This window comes from Manacus candei, unplaced genomic scaffold (assembly GCF_025592945.1).
Source record: "Manacus candei isolate 608988 ecotype Guabito, Panama unplaced genomic scaffold, ASM2559294v1 h1tg000119l, whole genome shotgun sequence".
NCBI classification, from domain to species: domain Eukaryota; kingdom Metazoa; phylum Chordata; class Aves; order Passeriformes; family Pipridae; genus Manacus; species Manacus candei.
This window is the reverse complement of record NW_026138167.1, coordinates 2982824-3003158: the sequence shown is the minus strand read 5'-3', so window position 1 is coordinate 3003158 and position 20335 is coordinate 2982824. Positions and strand designations below refer to the sequence as shown.

Genomic DNA, 20335 nt, shown 5'->3' with positions numbered 1-20335 from the left:
CAAAGCGGTTGGATCTCAGGTTTTGGTTTCTACTCTGTTTGCGTTTATAGATAATGAAGTTTATGCTTGGGGTAACAATTCAATGGGACAGTGTGGTCAGGGAAACTCCACTGGTCCCATCACCAAACCGAAGAAAGTAAGTGGTTTAGATGGAGTTGCAATCCAACAAATCTCAGCAGGAACATCGCACAGCCTTGCCTGGACAGCTCTTCCAAGGGACAGGTAACGATGACACTGGGGACAGGTATCATTTGCTTTTTATACAAGTCCACTTTGGGATACATTTAACTGCTCCCTGAAGGTGTTAACCACACCATGTGTTTCAAGTATTATGCTTGTAATGTTTTGGGCTGGAGAGTCTTCCTTCCTCTCCTCTCCTCTTCCCTCTCCTCCAGTTGTTGCATATTGCAAGTGAAAATATATCAGCACCAAGGATTTGGGTATTAGTTCTTTGTGTATAAGGATTTCTTACCTGCTGTTAGACCTCTGTTTACTAAAATTTTGAGAAGTTAGGCAGTGGGAGTTGAAACAACTCAGTATTTATTCTTGCTTCTGAAGGGACTTCTTATGGCTTAGGAAGTTTCCTGTAGTGTAACAAGGAGTGCACTAAGCAGGAGACTTTGGGAAAGGGGAAGTTCAGACAAATTGCTGAGGTGGATTTAAACATCTTAAAAAAATTCTGTATGGTTACCTGTTAACCTAAACTGAAACCAGGTGCCTAAATAAATAGTTTGGTTATTAATGTACAATAAGTGAAATAATACTTTGGTGTAACAAAGACATGAGCAAGTGATTGAAGTGAACCAGTATAGTTTTACATATAAACTAACACAAAGGGATAGAAAAGCTTAATATTTGGAAGATAATTCAAGAAGAATTTCAAGTGCCCTGTTTTCACAGGAGCTATCAATTCAGAAAATAGTGAGACTTAAACAGTACTAAGTGGCACTACTGCTTCTGAGCTCTCCCTGCATTGTGTCAAGGTCTCTATAATCTGACATTTGTACTAAAACCAGCTTTGTGAGTACTGGGCAGCCTTTGCACGAGTCAAGATTAAATACATATGGCTTCATATTTATAGCATTGTAGGTGTTCCTGTTCTTTAGAATGTTTTTTTTCTAGAGAGTTTTACAGCGAAGAGAGCAGAAAATACCCCCGAGGGTCAGGAAGTTAGTCTGCCATAGTCATATTGGTTTGTTCTAAGGAAAAAACTGGTTAAGTGTGTGTTGAACCTGCTTGAGCTGTTAATTTATTAAAGCAGTTGGAGTATTTCCAGAGGGTGATCTCCTTTGGTTGTGATTGCAGGCAGGTTGTGGCGTGGCACAGACCCTACTGTGTAGACCTGGAAGAAAGTACCTTCTCACATCTCCGCTCTTTCCTCGAGCACTACTGTGACAAAATCAACAGTGAAATCCCCCCTCTTCCCTTTCCTTCCTCAAGGTACACACAGCATGTGCTTGTTACAGATTTTTATAATTATTTTGTTTTTCTTTACAGCAGTGGTGCTTGGCTTAGTCTTGGTTATTGTGTTCTTTAACAAGCATAAGTCTGGTTTCCTTGCTCCTTCAGGAGCTCTGCTGTGCCCCAAATGTAGCAGGATCTTTTACCTGGAGTTTATTTTCATTATGCACTGAATTAAATGCTTTATTTCAGAGTTTTTCTTTGAAACACATTTTTCTATGTAGTTGAAATGCATTTACTGTTTCTGCTTTGTTAGTTCTTACTCCTTTAACAGTTTTTCAGAAGTTTTTTACAAAGACTAGAAATTAATACCCTGACCTTTTGTTTTTAACCCAATTTTTGTGCTCCTGAATCTTCTGAGAAGATTACATTTATTACTTCTTAAAAGTTATTTTTCTTCTCTATGAATAATACATTTGCCTCTTTGTGTATTTTTGGATGATTTTGCCTCCTGATTCATGGGACTGCATTTCTAAAGTGGATGCCTCTTGGAACCATTGTCCACAAAGACACTTCTGCATTCTAGTTTTGGTTTTTGTTCTTTTAAGCACACTGGCAGAAGGTTCTCAGAGGAGGTTCTTCCAACTCCCAGCTGTAATTTACTTATCTTTTCTGGTACAAAATATCAAAGACGAGTTGAAAGCTTAGTACACAAATAAGTGAAAAGGGAGCAGGAGAGATTAACAGGGATGTACTTCTTTTTGCAGGGAACACCACAATTTTCTTAAATTGTGTCTGAAGCTGCTTTCTAATCACCTTGCACTTGCACTGGCTGGGGGTGTAGCCACCAGCATTCTGGGCCGCCAGGCTGGGCCTCTCCGAAATCTCTTGTTTAGACTGATGGACTCTTCTGTCCCTGATGAAATTCAGGAAGTAAGTCATGCTCTGTGGTTTGCCTGTGAAAATTGTGCTACTCTCTCTTCTTTCTTTCTTTGTGCAATTAGAGAGATATCTGACTTTCAGCAGTTGGCCCTGTGATAAACGTGAGTCTGACTTAGCGGTTTTACTCGTGACAGGTAAAACCTGCAGTCACCACCACTGTTTTATGATGTGAAAGCAGAAGAGAATGTTTGCAGAAGAATGTCAGAAAGCTGCTTTATTTTGTAACTTTTAAATTAGTCTTCCTTGCAGTAATGAGCCTAAAATGTTAGTGTTGTGGATTGAGTCATTAACTGAGTTGAGTAATTCTCCTAAGATGTACTCTTACAGGAAACAGCAGCTTTTGTTGCTCTCATTTCACTTCTTCAATGTACTGCATGTCTTTGCATCACAACATGAAACATTAGTGTGCTATTGTGAGATAGAACTCTGATGTTCAATGAAATTAAGCAAGATGTTTTGGATATATCATGGATGATGTGCTGTGTTTTTTAAAGATACAAGTGAGTTGATTATCTCCCCCTTCCTTACTGAAGAAGTATTTTCTGCTGCTCTAATTTTAGGTTGTAATTGAGACTCTGTCAGTAGGAGCAACTATGCTGCTTCCTCCACTGCGAGAGAGAATGGAATTGCTCCATTCCCTTCTCCCCCAAGGTCCTGATAGATGGGAGAGCTTATCAAAAGGACAGGTAAGGTCAGGTAAAAATATACCATGCTTTGAAAGCAGCTGTGGTTTGCTTTGGCTTTTTCTGCTGGAACATTGTGAACTGAGGTGAGCCTTGTTTTCAGAGTGCCAGCACATTCCTGGTGAGGTGCAGTGCAAAGCCCAGCATAATAAAACCTGGGGGTAGCCTGGCTAAACCAGAGTCCAGTGAGACAGGGAGCACTGCATGTGGGCTACTTAGGAATTGCTGTGTCAGCATATCCAGACAAGTATAAAGAGCAGATATTTTTTAATTTGGATTTAACTATTTAGATTTAACATGTCTTGGAAACAGAAAATTATTTCCTGTGAAGAATACTTGTATAATGCTTTTGCTACATGGATTTCACCCTCCTTTGCAAAGATGACTGCAGTGTTCCTTTTGTCTTTTTCCTTCTTGAATGCAAAAACCAGGAATTAATGCAGGTTAGGATGGTTGTCCAGTATCCTACAAAAGGAGGGAAAAAGATTCAAGGAACATCTGTTCCTGTCCTTGAGAGCAGTAGGAACTGAAACTTCAGCAGTAGTCTCAGACTGAAAGAATGAGCAAAAGTACTGTTCAGTTCTGTGCACACAGGATCCTGGTCAAGTCCTGTATTTTATACACTAAGGAAGAGACTGGCTTACACTTGATACTGAAACTATGAAGCAGAATCTTCTGATTCTGATTTTCTAAAGATTTGTGAAGATGAGTATTGGTAGGAACTAAACCCCCTGACAATTACTAGGGCAGAACAAGTTTAGGTTTTCCAGCAGCAGTGGGGAGCAGCACTGAAGGTGAAGGTCATTACTCTTCATCTGCCACCTCTCTTGGTCTCATGTGTGCTTGTTCTACTTTTTACCCTTTTTCCAATGTGCAGCCTAGAAAAATGGTGTGTCCCCCACCAACTCCCCAAATAATCAGATAAATCCAACAAACTGCAGAAAGCATTTAGTCCAGTGTCTAATATCTTCCTCTTAATCTCAGATTTTACTAGGTATGGTCATCTAATTGATATATTTATCTGTTCTCTAATACTACAAATCTGCAGGAAAACCTGGAGGTTTTTGGAAAAGTCCTCCAGCTTATTTCTCTGTCCCGTTACAATATTTTCATTGTAACTACGTCTAATCCTTTTTCCTTCATAGCTCCTTATTTATTCTGTCCTCGTTAACAAAGAGTGTTTTTTGTGCCTTTAAACATTTTTCTTTAGAGAATGCAGTTGGACATAATTCTGACAAGCTTGCAGGATCACACCCACGTGGCTTCCCTGCTTGGCTACAGCTCCCCCTCAGATACCACCGAAACCTCCTCGCTGTGTATCAGCTATGGAAACCTCTCTGATCAAACATATGCTGTGCAGAGCAGCCACCCAGACACTCACCTGGCTGAAATCTTAATGAAGACTCTGCTGAGAAATCTGGGATTTTATACAGTATGTATAGGCCTTGTAATTAGTTGATTTATTTTTAAAATTGTAATGAATTTTGGATACGTAGAAGGGTTAATTTTTTTTTCTCCATCTCAAGAAAATGGTGCTCTTTTTCTTTTATCTAAAGTAGCAGTGCAATATGTATTTGTCCTGAAGTGGACTAAAATCAGTTAAATCATCTCTAACAATATGGTTTTTGTGTTATTATAGTGGTATTTATTGTTTAAGATGACTTATGTAACTGCAGCTGCTTTCATATCAGGCTGTTTTATTGCTCTTGCTTTGACTTCGAAGTTTTTGGCAGATAGAATGTAACACAAGAAGTGCATGGAATGTTTTTAGTCAGTATAATCTCAGCCACCAGGGAACAATAGGCAGACACCAGGAGCATGAATCTGTCTAATTAACTTCACTAGGGTTATTACCTTATGCTTATTACCTGACTGAACATCTTATGCGTCAGCCCCCAACAGATCCTAAAAATTATTACTTATTTTAACATACTGTGATTTGGGGGCCAGGTTAGGGAGTGGGTTTTTTCACCCAGTTAGCCTTGGGGAGTTGAATAAAAACATTACTGCCTCTGAAAGAAACCTTTTCAGAAGAGAAGTGTTCACTTGACAGCCATCAAAATCACTACTATGACTTTCTAAACAAGTGTAATTTTAACCGTGGTTATTCCATGATCCACTGGCACATAGTAAAGATAATAAAAGTTTCTTTTTAAGATGATTGTCAGGTTTCATGGCATTTGAAGCACAGTTAATTGTTCTTTTTCTCCCCCTCCTTTTTGTCTTAATAGGACCAAGCCTTTGGAGAACTGGAAAAAAACAGTGATAAATTTTTACTAGGTACATCATCATCAGAAAACAGCCAACCTGCTCATCTTCATGAGCTTTTATGTTCACTGCAGAAACAGCTGCTGGCTTATTGCCACATCAACAGTGTCAGTGAGGTGTGTGTCCTTATTTTTATCATTTAGGAGAAAAAAAACTAATTCAGCATTCATAAGCATCAGAATGTTGTAAGGTTCCTCTTGTAAATCTGAGTATTTGAAAGCTAAACTAATTTAAATAACCCTTTAAATATATTTACAGAATTATCCTTATGTTGGTTTGTTTCCTTCTAGAATTCCAGCAGTGTGGCTCTGCTCCACAAACACCTCCAGCTTTTGTTGCCTCATGCCACAGATATCTATTCCCGTTCTGCAACACTGCTGAAGGAAAGCTCTTGGAATGGTAGTGTTGGGGAAAAACTGAGAGGTAAATCTTCATGGAAAAATCAGTATTGATGGCTCTGTAAGCTTAGATTTGAATAACAAAATACCTTGTTTTTCCTGTATCTGCATAAAGTGGACATCCCAAGCGTCCCCCAAAAGAGGAGATTAGGTGTCCACCCAGGGATAGCATCTGGTTCATGTTTTTGATACAACATTTGACATACAGGGAAAATACAGAATGGAGAAGACATTGAAACAATAATGCACAGAGGCAGTTTTGTTAATTCTAGATTTCTCTTTTAAAAAGTGCTGGTTTTGTGATCACTGAAAAGTGTGTTAGTAAAATACGAAATAAATTAGGAATTGTTAAACCCATCAATTCAAGATGTACCGTGGAGACATTTTGAGAAAGCTGAGGTCTTTTATGCAATTCTTTGCCTTGCTAAATGGCCTTGTTGTGCTTGGAATATAACTGTACAACTGTAATTCAGCTTTGCTTTCCCCCCTGCAGATGTGATTTATGTCTCAGCTGCTGGCAGTATGCTCTCCCAGATTGTCAACTCCTTGCTGCTGCTGCCAGTGTCGGTAGCCCGGCCCTTGCTGAGTTACCTGCTGGACCTGCTGCCACCTCTAGATCGTCTCAACAGGCTGCTGCCTGCTGCAGCCCTTCTGGAGGATCAAGAGTTACAGTGGCCTCTTCATGGTGAGAGTAATAACATGCTTTTCATCTGAAAAGTAAAGAATGGCACCTTTTTGTAGTGGAAGTTTAACTTTCCCTTTTAAGATGGCTTTTTTTTTTCTTTAAGCTGTGTATCTTGCTACATCTCCTTTTCTGTTTCCTAAATGTATTAATGGCCCTTGCTGTGAAATACTTTTTCTGCTTTAATTGAGTGCAGTTTCCAGTTGTTTCCTATATCTGTACATGTTTATCAGAACACAAAGAAGTGTGTGTTGGACAAAATACTCTTGGGCAGAGTTTGAAGGAGCCTTTCCTTAGTGAGCAGCTGTGCCAGGAAGGTGATGGCCTGTGCTGCTGCTGCAGTTACCATGTTAAGTGGCCTCTTAACAGCCTCTTACCTGCTGTTCCTTCAGTCGATTGAGGGGAAAATCTGCCACTTACAGGGAAATATGAACAAGATCTGTTAATTTTGCTGATTTTGGAACTGTGCCTGATTTGAGAACGGATCCTTTCAGGTGGCCCTGAGCTGATCGACCCTGCTGGAGTGCCCCTGCCACAGCCTGCCCAGTCCTGGGTGTGGCTCGTTGACCTGGAGAGGACGGTGGCCTTGCTCATTGGGAGGTGCCTTGGGGGGATGCTCCAGGGCCCCCCCGTGTCCCCTGAGGAACAGGACACAGCCTACTGGCTCAAAACTCCACTCTTCAGTGATGGGGTGGAAATGGATATTCCTCATTTAGGTAACTGTGAAATGCCAGTGTCTCCTGGTCGTTGTCAATATCTGTGATCCGTTTGGAAATTTCTGGTGATGTTTTGAACGGGTCTGTGCACTCAGGGGTTGTCTTCCAGCTTTGGTGTGTGTTTGTGGAGTAATGCAAAAAGTTGCAAAATGGATGTTTAAGTGTATGATGTAGTTTACAAAGGGTCTTGGAAATGCACAGGGAAGAAAAAATCTGCAATTTCTCAGTGAAAGAACACAGACTTCACTGAGTTAATTTTAAGTGTTTAACTCTTAGATGCTCAGCAGTGGTTAACAGGCACACCAGAGGCTCAGTTTTTCATATTAATTATTGGAAAATATTATCTTACATTCTACTTGCAAAGTGAATTTTTTATTAATTAGGAAGAATACTATTAATAACAAACTTCAGTCTTGATGATCTACCAGAACTGGTAACAACTCAGCATTAATATTCTAGTCATCCCTTCCTATCTGAACAGTGCCCTTGCTTCTGCTTCTTTGTGGCCTCTTCCTTAGTTCACATCTCTGTTCCCATCCTCTCTGGTTCTGAGTAGACTTCAAGACTTATTTACAAAACACAGTAACTGCAAACTGTGCAGTTCAGGTGGACTTAGTGATACAGATTTATGCTATTGAAGCGGAGCTGGAGAATGTTTCTAAATCTCCATAGATTTTATGTAAATTGTAACTCTTAAGTCACTTTCCTGTCTAATGTAAATTTGTTGTAGGACAATGAGATGTCTTGATTTTTTTATTTTTTTTTTTAGCTAAGTGTAGAGTGCTTTTAGGTAGATGTATATAATTCTCAACATTTGCAGAGTTTAATTTCTTGGGTATTTCCCTTCTGTCAGACAAATGCATGAGCTCCTTGTTAGAAGTGGCCCTGTCTGGAAACGAGGAGCAGAAGCCCTTTGACTATAAGCTGAGACCTGAGATTACAGTCTATGTTGATTTGGCCTTGGGTTGTACAAAAGAGCCAGCCAGGAGCCTCTGGATCAGTATGCAAGACTATGCTGTTAGTAAAGGTAAGGTGTTGAAAATGTATGTGTGTTAAAAGCATATTACATATATTACATGCCTCAACTACACTCCTAGGACAGTCCTGGATTTTTGTTGGCAACAAGTTTTAATTCTGCAAAAGGAAAAATAATTTATTGTTATGTTCCACAATCTCTCTTCTGCTGTTTCTCTTTCTTTTGAAGTTGATTTCAGTGTTTGTCAAACATGTAGTTCAGTGTTGTTTTTCCCCCTGACCTGGTAAGAAGAAACTCTTGTTTGCTTACTCAGTTGTTGGTTTTTCTGTTTTCCGAGGAGAGCAGGGTAAAACTGACAATTAAAAAGGAAAATTAATGGGGAGGAGATGGGGAAAGGCAAAGTAACTTGCAAAATATGTTGGGAATGGAATGAAGTCACCCTTTGTTTGTCAAGTCTCTGGGAGGCTGGCCTTACAGTGTTAATAGTTCCTCATGCTTATAACCTAAAATCTGGGTTTTCCTGCTTAAGCTTTCCAGGTTCCTTTTAATGACCTCCACTAAATATTGTTGTTGTACTGTAACTCTGCAGTATCCAGAGATAATTTTCTGTAACTCTGGCCAAGCTGAGCGGGATGAAGAAAACAGCAAGTGGCCTTGTGTGCCTGTTGAGAGCAACACAGAGGGTTCTTTTAGAGAATTCCACAGGAGTGAGAATTCCAGTTAAAAAACCTGCTGGTTATCAGTTTACAAAATCTGAGATGAGTGGGCTGATATGTGTAATTTTGGCTGTGGAGCTGGGCTCTTCAGGAGTTGATGTGGTTCTACTCTTCACAGTGCAAGCTGACTGAGGAGCAGGTATGTTAGATAAGCTGTGTGTGGCCAGGTGAGCTTCTGTCATTTTTACAGCAGTTTGCAAGGATTCATAGATAACATTTAATAGAAAAAGATATTTAGATTAAAAGATACTGTTAAGGGAGTGGGACAGTATTTTTCCCCCCCTGTGGAAAATGATGGTGCTTTGTGGAGGTTTGCTTGGCAGTTTGGCTATTTTGTAGTCGAGTAAAAAGAACCATTATGAAAATAACATTGAAATGGGGAAAAGTTCTTTTGAAATTAGAGGGTCAGTTCCTGAAAATACTGGTTGAACCTTCATTTCAAAACCTGAAAATGTCTCTTGGTAATATTAGCAGTGAAGCTTGTGCTTTTAAGCTTGAGCAGTTGGCCTTCCTGCTGGAGATAAGGCTTTTCCATCATAAGCAAAACTGTGAAATGATGCTGGAATGTGGTTTCAAACATGTGTAAAAGAGCAACGAGTCTCAACTACTGTGTGTTTCTAAACAAGATCCATGTGCATTTGTGCCCAGAAGAGAACAGCTTCAGTTTGCTATTGTTACTTGAAAGACAGATTGCACCTTAGTTTCTGCTCCCTGCTCTCTGGTTGGCAGTGTGTGTACACTCTGGTTCTCTGGTGGCAGTGTGTGTGCACACCCTGGCTCTCTGGTGGCAGTGTGTGTGCACACCCTGGCTCTCTGGTTGGCAGTGTGTGTGTACACCCTGGCTCTCTGGTGGCAGTGTGTGTGCACACCCTGGCTCTCTGGTGGCAGTGTGTGTGCACACCCTGGCTCTCTGGTGACAGTGTGTGTGCACACCCTGGCTCTCTGGTTGGCAGTGTGTGTGTACACCCTGGCTCTCTGGTGGCAGTGTGTGTGCACACCCTGGCTCTCTGGTGGCAGTGTGTGTGCACACCCTGGCTCTCTGGTGGCAGTGTGTGTGCACACCCTGGCTCTCTGCTGGCTCTCTGGTGTGCACACCCTTGACCATCAGACTGAAGGACCTTGAGCAGCCAAACCCACAGTGGTCTGAAGTGACGTGTGTGTATGAGTGAGTGATGGTGAACATTTCTTAAGCATTGAAGCTGCTGCTAAATTGAAGGATTTAAAGGGGTGAAGATTTTTTTTATGATGTCACTGAAAATACTTTTGTTTGTTGGGAACAGCCAGTTCTGATGAATCCTTTCTCTTTTCAGATTGGGATACTGCAACTTTAAGTAATGAATCACTCCTAGACACTGTGTCCAGATTTGTTCTTGCAGCTCTTCTGAAGCACACGAGTTTGCTTAGTCAAGCTTGTGGTGAGAGCAGGCAAGTCATTTAAAGCTGCTTTTAAAAGTTCAGTTGAATTCTTGAAAGGCAGTTTGTGTGATTTTTTTTTTTTTTTCTGGCTTGGGTCTCTTTTTTGGCAGGTACCAGCCTGGCAAGGCCCTGGCAGAAGTTTACCGCTGCGTGTACAAGGTTCGGAGCCGTTTGCTTGCCTGCAAGAACATGGAACTCATTCAGACCAGATCATCCTCAAGAGACAGATGGGTAAGGCTGGAAATCTCCTTTCAGTTCTTCAGGCTCTACTGGGTATTCAGAAAATATGACAAAATGTTGGTTTCGTGTCTGTTGCTGGTATTTTCGTTGTGTCTTGTTGAAATCTTTCAGGAGTTTTCAAATGAAAATGGGCAGAGTATAATGAGGAGTCTGTTTGTGGCACATGTGATGCTGAATCAGTTGGAGCCAAGGGTTGATTGGCAGCATTTGGCTGGAGCACAGCCTTAGGCCTGACTTTCCCTGTGACCCTGTGGCTCTGGTGTGCTGGGCCATAAAGGCCTGGAGCTTAGATGGAGATGGCTTAGCTGTGTTGGACAGGCCACAGCTTAGTCTGGCTGCCATGCCTGAATCCAGCTGAGTTCTCTGGGCCTCTGATCTCTGTACCTCTCTCTTCCCCTTCCATGCCTTACTCACCTCTTCTTCCTTCCTCCCTGCTTGGATTATGTCCTAACATTGCTTTACTGTGGCCTGTCCTTGTCAGCCCTACATGATTGTGTGCCATTGCATTCTGCCCTGCAGGAATGCAGCCAGCACGGTGGCAGCCTTGGAATCATTTCATTAAGCCAGGTCAGATTTGATGATGGAAATGTTCATGGAATTACTCCAGGTCGGGGCCTGTTTGGCATTACAAAGTACTCCTCAAAGCTGGATTCAGGTTTCTGTGATAGGATTTTTAAGCAAGATATTTTTAACCAACAAAATTCTAATGTGACATGAGGATTAAGAGGCTTTTTGGCTATGTTATAAAGCACTAGTGATGCTCTTTAAAACCATGTGCTTATGTTGCCTACTTAATTAATATTGGGGATATGTGTCTGGGCCACTTGCTTTCTCAGGTTAGGGGTCTGACATGTCTGCAAGACATTCAGCACCTCTGAAAGCATTGGGTGTGCTCAGGAAGTTCTCCCAGAAGTCTTCACAGTTACTGTGCAGATGCAGCACAGCAAATCTGATACACGTAGTACATTTGTTGTTTCAGATTTAATAGTATTGGGAAAAAGTGTCTGGTTTGCATTTGCATGGCAAACACAGGCTTGAGGATAGAATGAGGGCAAATAAACCAGAGAAATGGTGACCATGATGTGCTGCTATCAAGACCACCAGGTTTTTTCTGCAGATAAATTGTGTTGGTGGGATGCTTTTCCTCCAAGTTTTGTAGGATTAATTATCTTCTAAAGTATTCCAAAATCTCTATTGTAACTGCATGTTTTCAAGCTTTGCTTTCTTGGGACTGTTTAAAACTGCTTCCTGCATTGGAAAATTATCTGTTGGGTAATATGTATTTTGCTGGTCAGCACTTCTATCCTCAGATTAAGGGAAAGCATCAACTCAACTATATCCACTCAATCAGAAAAAAATTTAAATTCAAGTTCTAAGACCATTAAGCTTCCTGTGCACCTCATATGCTAATCTTTGGGATGTAAATCTGGTAATTTCATGGAAATAAAAGGGAGGAAAAGAACTGCAAATGCAGAACTGTTAAGAAGAAAAATGAGAACATATTTACTGTCACTTTAAGGAACAATCTTATCCATCAAATAAGTTTTATCGTATTCATGTTCTTTTTAAGGGAATAATTTTTATGATTCAACAGGATGACTTTCCAAAGGCTTTGATGCTGAAGTGTCAGAGTTTGACAGTAGACTCTTCAGTAAGCATTCCAAGGAGGCATTTTTATGTAAATAATCTGAGTAATGGTTACTAAAGGAAAATTAAATTTCCCAGCTGACGTAGAGCCTTGAATGTAAATGGGTGATATCTTTCATTTCACAGAGTATGAAAATTATCTTTTTGATAGGAAAAACCCCTTACTCAATACCTGTGTCCTTTTACATTCATCTTTCATTTCAGTGAGAATTTTCCACTTTATGATTTGTGGGTTTTTTTCATCCAGATGCTGGATAACCAAGAATCTGCTGATGTTGATACTCAAGAACATTCTTTTACTCGTACAATTGATGAAGAAGCAGAAATGGAGGAGCAGGCAGAACGTGACAGAGAGGAAGGACACCCGGAACAGGAAGATGAAGAGGAGGAAAGAGAACATGAAGTTATGACAGCTGGTAGTAAGTACTGGTTCTGTGTGTCAATGATGTCCTTTGGAAGGACAGTGTCCTTTTCTCTTGGAGGTAAAATCGAGCAATTAGTTAAAAAATTGTGAAAGATTTGTCTGCATAAGCATCGTGAGAAGTTTATTTTTATAAAATGGTGTAGGGCTTTTATTGATTCAGGGAAGTCTTCAGATGCAAGGGAATGGGAATACTGGGCAAGTATTGCCTTTGTGGGCAATTCCCAGGGCATCTGCCATATCCTAACACTTCTTACATGCACTGTCTGCAAGACTAATGGCTTTCATATTGTTTCCTCTGAAGTTCTTGCCAACAGATCTCCGAGTTTTCATCAGTATTTATATATAGAATTTTTGCTGTGTTTGTATGTGTTGTTATTTTTTGTAGTGAGCTTTGAAGGATAAGGTTATTCTGAAGTTTGGAAACAAAACTGCTGTTGATAATGGGGCTGACTGAGTGGGAATTCACTTCTGTCTGAGTATCTCAGAGTTTGGTATTTGTAGCACTATTTGCAATACTTTGTCATGGGTTTTCTAAAAATGTTGTTTAACTCTTTAGAAGATAGCTTGGAAAAGGTAAACCTTGCAAACTGTTCTTGTACTGATTTGGATTTGTAATCTCAATGGGATAGTTAATCCTGAATTTTTCCAGTTTCAGTGAAGCACATTCAGTCACACTGGGCTGGTTTTCTCTGTTATCAACTCAGCATTCCCAAGGACAGCAGTTGTGTTGGCCTGGGAAGTTTTCTGTGGAGTGTATGTAGCTTAAAAAGCAAAATTGGCTGACAGTTCCCCGTTAGGACTCCCATATTTCTCTTTGGGAGCTCACAGACCAAAATGTATTTTATACCTCTAGTTTTCTGTGGTGTGTCATTGCATGGGCAATGCAGTGGCCTTCCCTGAAGGTGTGCTGTGGAGCTGAGGCACGTTCAGGAGATGCTTTATGGTTCCAGAAGGTGTACACGTGTTACCAGTGCAGTAGATGCAATATGTTTTTGCTGCTCGATATGCAGTTAACCTGGGCAAACACTCAGGGTTCTCACATTCCACCTGGACAGGGTTTCTGGGCACAATAAGGGAAATGTGTCCAGAAATATCCAGACAGTCAGTAGTGTTACATGCACAAATAAGTAGGAAGATGATGATTATTTCACTGGACTTCCAAGGAATCTGCTCCTGCCATGCAGAGTTCAGTTGGTGTCCTTGATACCTTGCTGCTTCTAACTGTTGATACCAATGAAGGAAGTATTTAGGTTTACCTCTGCCTTTCCAAAAGGGAATTGAATCTTTAAAAATAAAATTATTAAATCAAGAGAACTCAAGGTCTTTGGACAGAGATGAGGAGATCTCTCACAAAGCTTCTTTAGAGGAATCTGGCACCTCAGACAACAGCAGAATTCAGTAAAGTGAAGGCTAAGAATTTTAATAAGATCTTCATTGTTCTGCCCAAAGCTAATAAAAGCCTGGAACTGTTTCAGTATTGACTTGAAGATACACTGGAGTCTGAAATACAGATTTACAGAAGCATTACTTTTATAGGTCTGCTAAAAGGCAAACATGAAATAATCTCTCTCTCTTTGATGCCATCCAAACAGGAGTTGGGTTGCAGTAAGACACTGAAAGAGTGTTTGGTGTTCTGTCAAAATGCATTGTCCTCTTCATTTTAAAATTAACATTGTTTAAATGCTTCATTTGACCTGTTTGCATTACTTCTTTGATGGCATTGTATTATTAATGTATTCTTTTACTGTTGGAAAAATATTAGTTGTTCTTTGTAGCGGGGCAGTTTTGTGAATATTTTGTTCTCTGTAGCTTTGTCTAGAAGTTAAGACCTTCTTTTTGTGTTGCATGTTACAGAAATATTTCAATGTTTCCTATCAGCCCGTGAAGTAGCTCGCAGTCGGGATCGGGATAGGATGAGCACTGGGACAGGGACTAGACTTGATGATCCACCCCCTCAGTCTCAGCAGGAAAGGAGGATCAGCACAGATCTGACAGAAGGCCAGGATGTGTACACTGCTGCCTGCAACTCGGTGATCCACAGGTGTGCCCTGTTGATCCTGGGGGTGAGCCCCGTCCTGGAGGAGCTGCAGAAGCGCCGGGAGGACGGGCACTCCCAGCAGCCGCCCTCGGCCACCCCCGAGGGCATCGGGCTCATGACCAGGTGGGCTCTGCTCCTTGTGTATCTCTGCTCCCTTCATCGCTGATTGAACAACCTCAGCTTTCCCCTGAGGATTCTTACAGTTGTTTTAGAAGAACCCTTTTGCTTAGAGCAGTGTTCTGCTCAATTTTTACTCAATTTTCTTTGTCCACGTTAACTAAAACTTCAGAGTTTTATTCTGTGTGCACCCTATTTAAGTTTCAAAGCTGGGCTTAGTGGTGAATAGTTCAGACCATCAGGTGGTCTGAACATCATGAGGTACTTGGAAAACCTATTTCTTTTTCCTATAATTTGTGTTTGGATTTTTTTATTGCCATATTTGTGTAGACCCTTACCAATGTCCTATGTAGTAGTGTCAAAAAAAATTGTAGTATCTGTTTAAAACAAAAGTTTCAAAGCCTGTTATGATAAAAGTGTTGTTCATGTTTGATTTTTATAAGTATTCCTAACATGGACGTTGGTAAGACACTATTATTAGGTATAGGAGAGAAAGAAATTAAACCAGGCAGCTCATTGAATGGGAAGAAGAGCTTAATTTAAATAGTATAAGTACTACATCATCTATTTTAAATTTTGTAACCAGAGATATTCTTGGCAACACAGTTTTATTCTAAACTTGACTCACTGAAACTTTTTTTCTGGCAATCTTTATGTTTAAAGTAGAATATAGCACAGGAATTGTGTAGGTGATGCTACTAGTCTGAGTCTTCTTATGCTTCTAGTGTACAGAAACTCTATTTGGTATTTTAAATTAAGGTATTGATGTGGAGTATAGAAGAGGATTATATATATTCAGTACCCTTTTATTCTTTTTGCCTCTTTTTGGAGATCTAGTCCCTAAAGCATGGGTGGCTGCCTCTGTCATTGTCAAAGTGCCTTTCATCTCCAGCATATCAACTTTAGGATGCATTTTATGGGTGGGTTTTGAATAAGTTCAGTGCTTTGTCACCCACTTACTCTGTGTTTGTTTTCCTGTGCTCTCAGCTCAGAGTGTTTGTTACTCTGTGTAATACTCACCAAGGCACTAGAGATCCCTCACTGGGGTCACCCTCTGTTCAGTTGACCAGTCAGGCTGTGAAGAAGTAACAAAGTTTACTAATACCCTTTATAAGCATAACCGAAGCCATCAGGCCACTTTTTGCCTCTTTAATGTGCTCTTGTGATGTTCTGTGATAGTTTGCTCCCAAACAAAACTGTGGTACCTGCTAAACTTGACTATCAACTCTCACTTTTGTCTGATATCAGTGTTTTCTTTCTGTGTGCACATAAATGTGTGTGCCCCTGGAGCAGGAGTGAAAGTCTGACAGCAGAGAGTCGCTCAATCCACACCAGCTCCAGCTACAGACTGATTAAGTCAAGGAGTGAGTCTGATTTGTCTCAGCCAGAATCTGATGAGGAAGGTTATTCACTGGTGAGTAAAGCAGCATTTCCTTGTAGGTGGAAAACACATCTGAAACATTTGGTTAGTGCTGTGTTTCAGTAGGTCAGTTCAGCATTCTGAAGAGAAAGTACTAGAGGTAAAAAAAACAATTGAAATTATTATAGCTCTGCTAACTTCCTCGCTTTTATGGGGGAGGGATGAAAGTTAAATATTATGCACCACGTATGTTCACCTAAAGAAATGAGGCTTTTGTTCATCTTTTAATGTAGAGTGGAAGACGAAATGTTGATTTGGATTTGGCAGCATCACACAGAAAGAGGGGTAAGTTTTCTTGTTTACCTCGTGAATATTGACCAGATAAATGTTGGTGTTTGTGAAGTTAAAGTGTGTTTGCAGTTACATACAGCTGACAGTTACATAGCAAATCCTAAAACTGAGTATTTAAAAATAACATGTAAAAGAATTGTTACCTACTGTTTGTTTGCTTTGTTTTAGTATTTCCTACGTTATAACTCTTTATTTTAGTTTCTAGAATTGTGACCTTTTGAAGCAAGTGAGGATTTCTGTGAAGTTAAGTGAATTAGGAGCGTTCATTTTGTTTTCACTCATGTGACTTCAGGAATAAAAAACTGGCAGAGAAGTTCATGTAGAACTTGTACTAACAATGAACTTTTACCATAAAATGTACTTGAACGAGGAGAACTTGTATTCAGAAAATACCACCTTAATTTACATCCTTTCAACACCAGCACATCTACAGAACCAAGCAACCACTGGTTTTATTGCTCCAGTATAAATCAGATTTTTAACTTTTGTACTGTGTTGCTGCTTCACACTGGGGAATCTCAATGAGCTTCTTGATAGAAGGTATGGAGGGAACAAAGGGTGTTGGTTGACAAGGAGACCAAAAGTCCCACTTCAGTCTGGGTGATGCAGAATCTCTGTGAGAATCACAACTTAGGTCTGTTGTACCTGTAAAAATCATGGGAAGATGTAAACAGGAATTAGATTGAGTTATGTTATACCTTAATAACAGAAGCCTTAATACCCTTAGGTTGTGTAAGAATTCTGGCAGAGCACTCAGAGGTTGCTTGCTTTTTCAAGTCTTCTGGAACTGTAAGACAGGCTATCAGTGGCACACCCACTGGATTTCAGTATTTAAGTAATGTGGAAAGGACTTCCTTTGCTTGCAATTGAAACAGCTGACCGAGTAAAGAAATGTTGTAGAGCTGTTTGTCCTGTGACAGCAGGATGTGTCATGGCATTTTCAGTGTCAGGAGATCTGTCAGAAGGCCTCTCTCAGTCTCTGAAACCAACATTTTTAGCTTTGCTGTTAATCAGACATAGAACTCTGCACTTGATTTCCTGTGTCCTAAAACTAATTCATTTTGGATTATGGTTCCTGAGCTGTTGGTTAGGCTGATGTTGCTTTGGTCACAAGCCTCAGGAAGTGGGCAATAATGGAAGAGGAGACTTTATTAAAACTTCTGTTACACTGGGTTTGTACCACTGAGGAGAGATGGGGGAATGCAGTTGATCTGTCCAGACCCTAAAGAAGCTCAAGTAGCTCATGTGCAAACTGAACACTGTGACAACATGTAACTCTTTCTGGTACTGGGAGACTTATTTGCTCTCCCATGATACTTAGATTTTTTTTTTGTCTGGTTTTGGCAACTGGGGTTGGTCAGCATACAGTAATGAAAGCTGGTCTGCTTGTGCTGGGTGATATATAGGACAGTTTGGGTTGGTACCCAGGGAATCCAGGGTTCATTTAAATTCCTCATAGGTCTGTTAAGGTCAGGAAAAGATCTACAAACACCTGTGTGAGAAGTGGATGAGCTGTTCTCAGGGCTGTTTAAGGTCTTTCATCTCTTCTGATGTGTTTGGTTTTGTGAATCCCCTGGAGCTGAAGCATCTCCCAGTGTTTGGTGAGGGTGCAACTTCCAGCTAGTTTGGACTGTCCCCCTGCCCCTTGTCACATCTCCAGCACACTGAGGTGCCAGGGATGGTGCAGTGCCAGACATGGATGCTGGAGTGGTGAAACCCCTTCAGTTATATCTCTGTTCTTGGGATGTGCTGTGGCTGATAAGGGGGATGTTTGTGTTCACTGTTGCCTCAGTTTGAGGAGCAGGAGAAATCTGAATTCTCACAGCACATTCACATTCAACTGTGCTCCATCCCCCAGAAGGAATTGAAGACTTCATCTGCATTTGAATTTGCTACATTTGTTCAAAATTGAAGTGATGAAAAAGCCCAGTTTCCTGTTTATGGCAAGTAAACCACTGTGGCAGAAATGACCCACAGAAGACTCCAGCATTGTTTCTCACGATGTTCTCCAAGTGGATTTTTAAGTACCACCAAAGTCAGATCCACCTGAAGCAACCAATAGATATTTTTGTGAGAAACAGGCAGCATATTTTTATTTTTAGTTTGGGTTTTTTTTGACATGTTCTTTCTGTATTTATGATTGTACCTTGTACTCCTACTTCTGATCTGCTTTTGAGTGGAGGATGTGGAAGATTTTGTGTCCCTCTAAATGACAAGGAGAGGAAGGAAACTTGTCATATAGATGCTGAAGTATGTGTCTATTTTGAGTGCAGAGAATAGTCATGCATTACAACAGAAGTGTATGTGGGAAACACTTCTCAAATTGCAGTTAACTTCAATCCTACAAAACAGCAGCAGTAACCAGTGTTGCTTTAAGGGACTTGTAGCTGAACTCTTCAAATTTTTGTTGGATTGAATGTAGAGTTGGCAGTGTTTGGGGAGAAAGAACGAGTAGAGTCTTACAGAAAATCCAAAGGAACCACTTCTCATTTCTTTCTGCTGAAGTTTATGATTTAAAATATTTGATCACGTTTCCTTTTACGTGTGGTTTTTAAAATAATTCTTTACTCAAGTTTGCAGCAACCCTTGAGATGTTTGTTCTCTTCAGTGTCTGCATAAGCTGAAGGAAGCTGACAAGCAGAGCCAATTGGAAAGCAAGTTTTTTTTTCCTTCTATCACTACTGCTTTTTTCCTGCAGGCTGTGCTATTTTGAAGACTTCAAAGAGAATTTTGACTAAAAAAATTTCTTTCATATGTGGGTGTGAGGTTCCTCCCATCTCTTCCCAACAAATGTACTGAAATGCAACCACATTAAATGTTACAGAACTGCAACCACACATGTTTCCAGCTGAGGTTTTGTAGGGCTGGTTTATCCTCAGCTATATTCCATGCAGAGTGCTTGATCCTTGCAAATTTGTCAAAATTACAGGGTATTGGTGAGTGGTTGGTTTGTTACAGGCAAGAGAGTAATTCCCCCTGGAGTGGGTTGGCTTATTTTAGAACTTCTGTTTGTGGAATGCAGCAGCTCATTGTTCACGATTCAGGTCACATTTCCTTGCTAATTGAATCTCACTCTTGGTTATAACCTGATTTTTATGGTGTGAAAGCTGTTCCCTTTCATAAATTACAGTATTGGCAGTACAAAGACTGCTAATCCTGTGAGTTCCTGTGGTCTTGCAGACGAGTATGGAAGGAAAAGCATTCTCTTTTTATTCAATTAACATCTCAGCCACTCAGTCAATCTTTGTTTAAATTGCCTTCTTCATTCTTTCTGTCTATTCAGAAATAGGACTGGGGTATTCCTACTTCAGCCTGAGGATCCTTTGAGTTTCTTGTTCCTTGGCATTTAGTTATTTCTGAATTAGTAGACTTTTTCTGTAGTTATGGAAGGAAAAGTCTTTTCCAGTGATTTTGCAGTAAGGGGTGAAGACATTGTTTTCCCTTTGTATATAAACCTTTTTATTTTTTGTTGCTTAGATTCATCTCTTTCACTTTTGCAGACCCAGGGGTGTTTTTGTCACCCAGAAGTGATACCTGTTGTGCACAGTACCTGTGGGAGGCTGTGCACAGCTTTAGGGAGTTATCAGTAAGGGCTGCGTGGTCAGCAGTGAAATCACGATTCCAGACACATCAGTGGGACTCCTCCACTCAGGGGTTTTCATCACATACATCTAAATTCAGTGAATTCCAGTGTGCTTGTGTCACTGTTCTGTGCCACTGACACAGTGTTACTCCAAAAAAAGCAGCAACTTCAATGAAATCCAGCTTCAGTTGAAATGATGTAGTGTTCCTGCAGTAATGAGTTCTGAGCTGGGAAAAGGGCAGCTGGAATGTGAGTAAGGGATTTAGACACATCTGGGTGGATGATACAAGGGATGTTCATGGGATTAGTTTTGTTTCCTTGACAAGAAGGTGGAGAATGTAGAAAGTTTGTTATCTAGGCAATACTAATTCAAAACA

At 40.5% G+C, this 20335-nt stretch overlaps 1 protein-coding gene across 8 annotated transcripts in view; it reads left to right on the top strand.

Annotated features, from left to right (window-relative positions):
• HERC1 (HECT and RLD domain containing E3 ubiquitin protein ligase family member 1) overlaps positions 1-20335 on the top strand; it is a 104348-nt gene that overhangs the window by 34139 nt on the left and 49874 nt on the right. For 7 of the 8 annotated variants that reach the window (XR_007900290.1, XM_051770443.1, XM_051770444.1 and 4 more), the window contains exons 10-25: positions 51-222; positions 1306-1440; positions 2169-2334; positions 2904-3029; positions 4237-4458; positions 5258-5410; positions 5585-5717; positions 6186-6377; positions 6869-7090; positions 7944-8117; positions 10093-10207; positions 10309-10429; positions 12333-12504; positions 14364-14670; positions 15958-16078; positions 16318-16369. Coding sequence is in view for 7 of the 8 variants with exons in the window: in XM_051770443.1 (XP_051626403.1) it covers positions 51-222; positions 1306-1440; positions 2169-2334; positions 2904-3029; positions 4237-4458; positions 5258-5410; positions 5585-5717; positions 6186-6377; positions 6869-7090; positions 7944-8117; positions 10093-10207; positions 10309-10429; positions 12333-12504; positions 14364-14670; positions 15958-16078; positions 16318-16369 (2583 nt within the window). In the remaining variant the exon portion in view is untranslated. The remainder of the gene's footprint in view (positions 1-50; positions 223-1305; positions 1441-2168; positions 2335-2903; positions 3030-4236; positions 4459-5257; positions 5411-5584; positions 5718-6185; positions 6378-6868; positions 7091-7943; positions 8118-10092; positions 10208-10308; positions 10430-12332; positions 12505-14363; positions 14671-15957; positions 16079-16317; positions 16370-20335) is intronic. The other variant, XM_051770446.1, reaches the window with a different exon arrangement.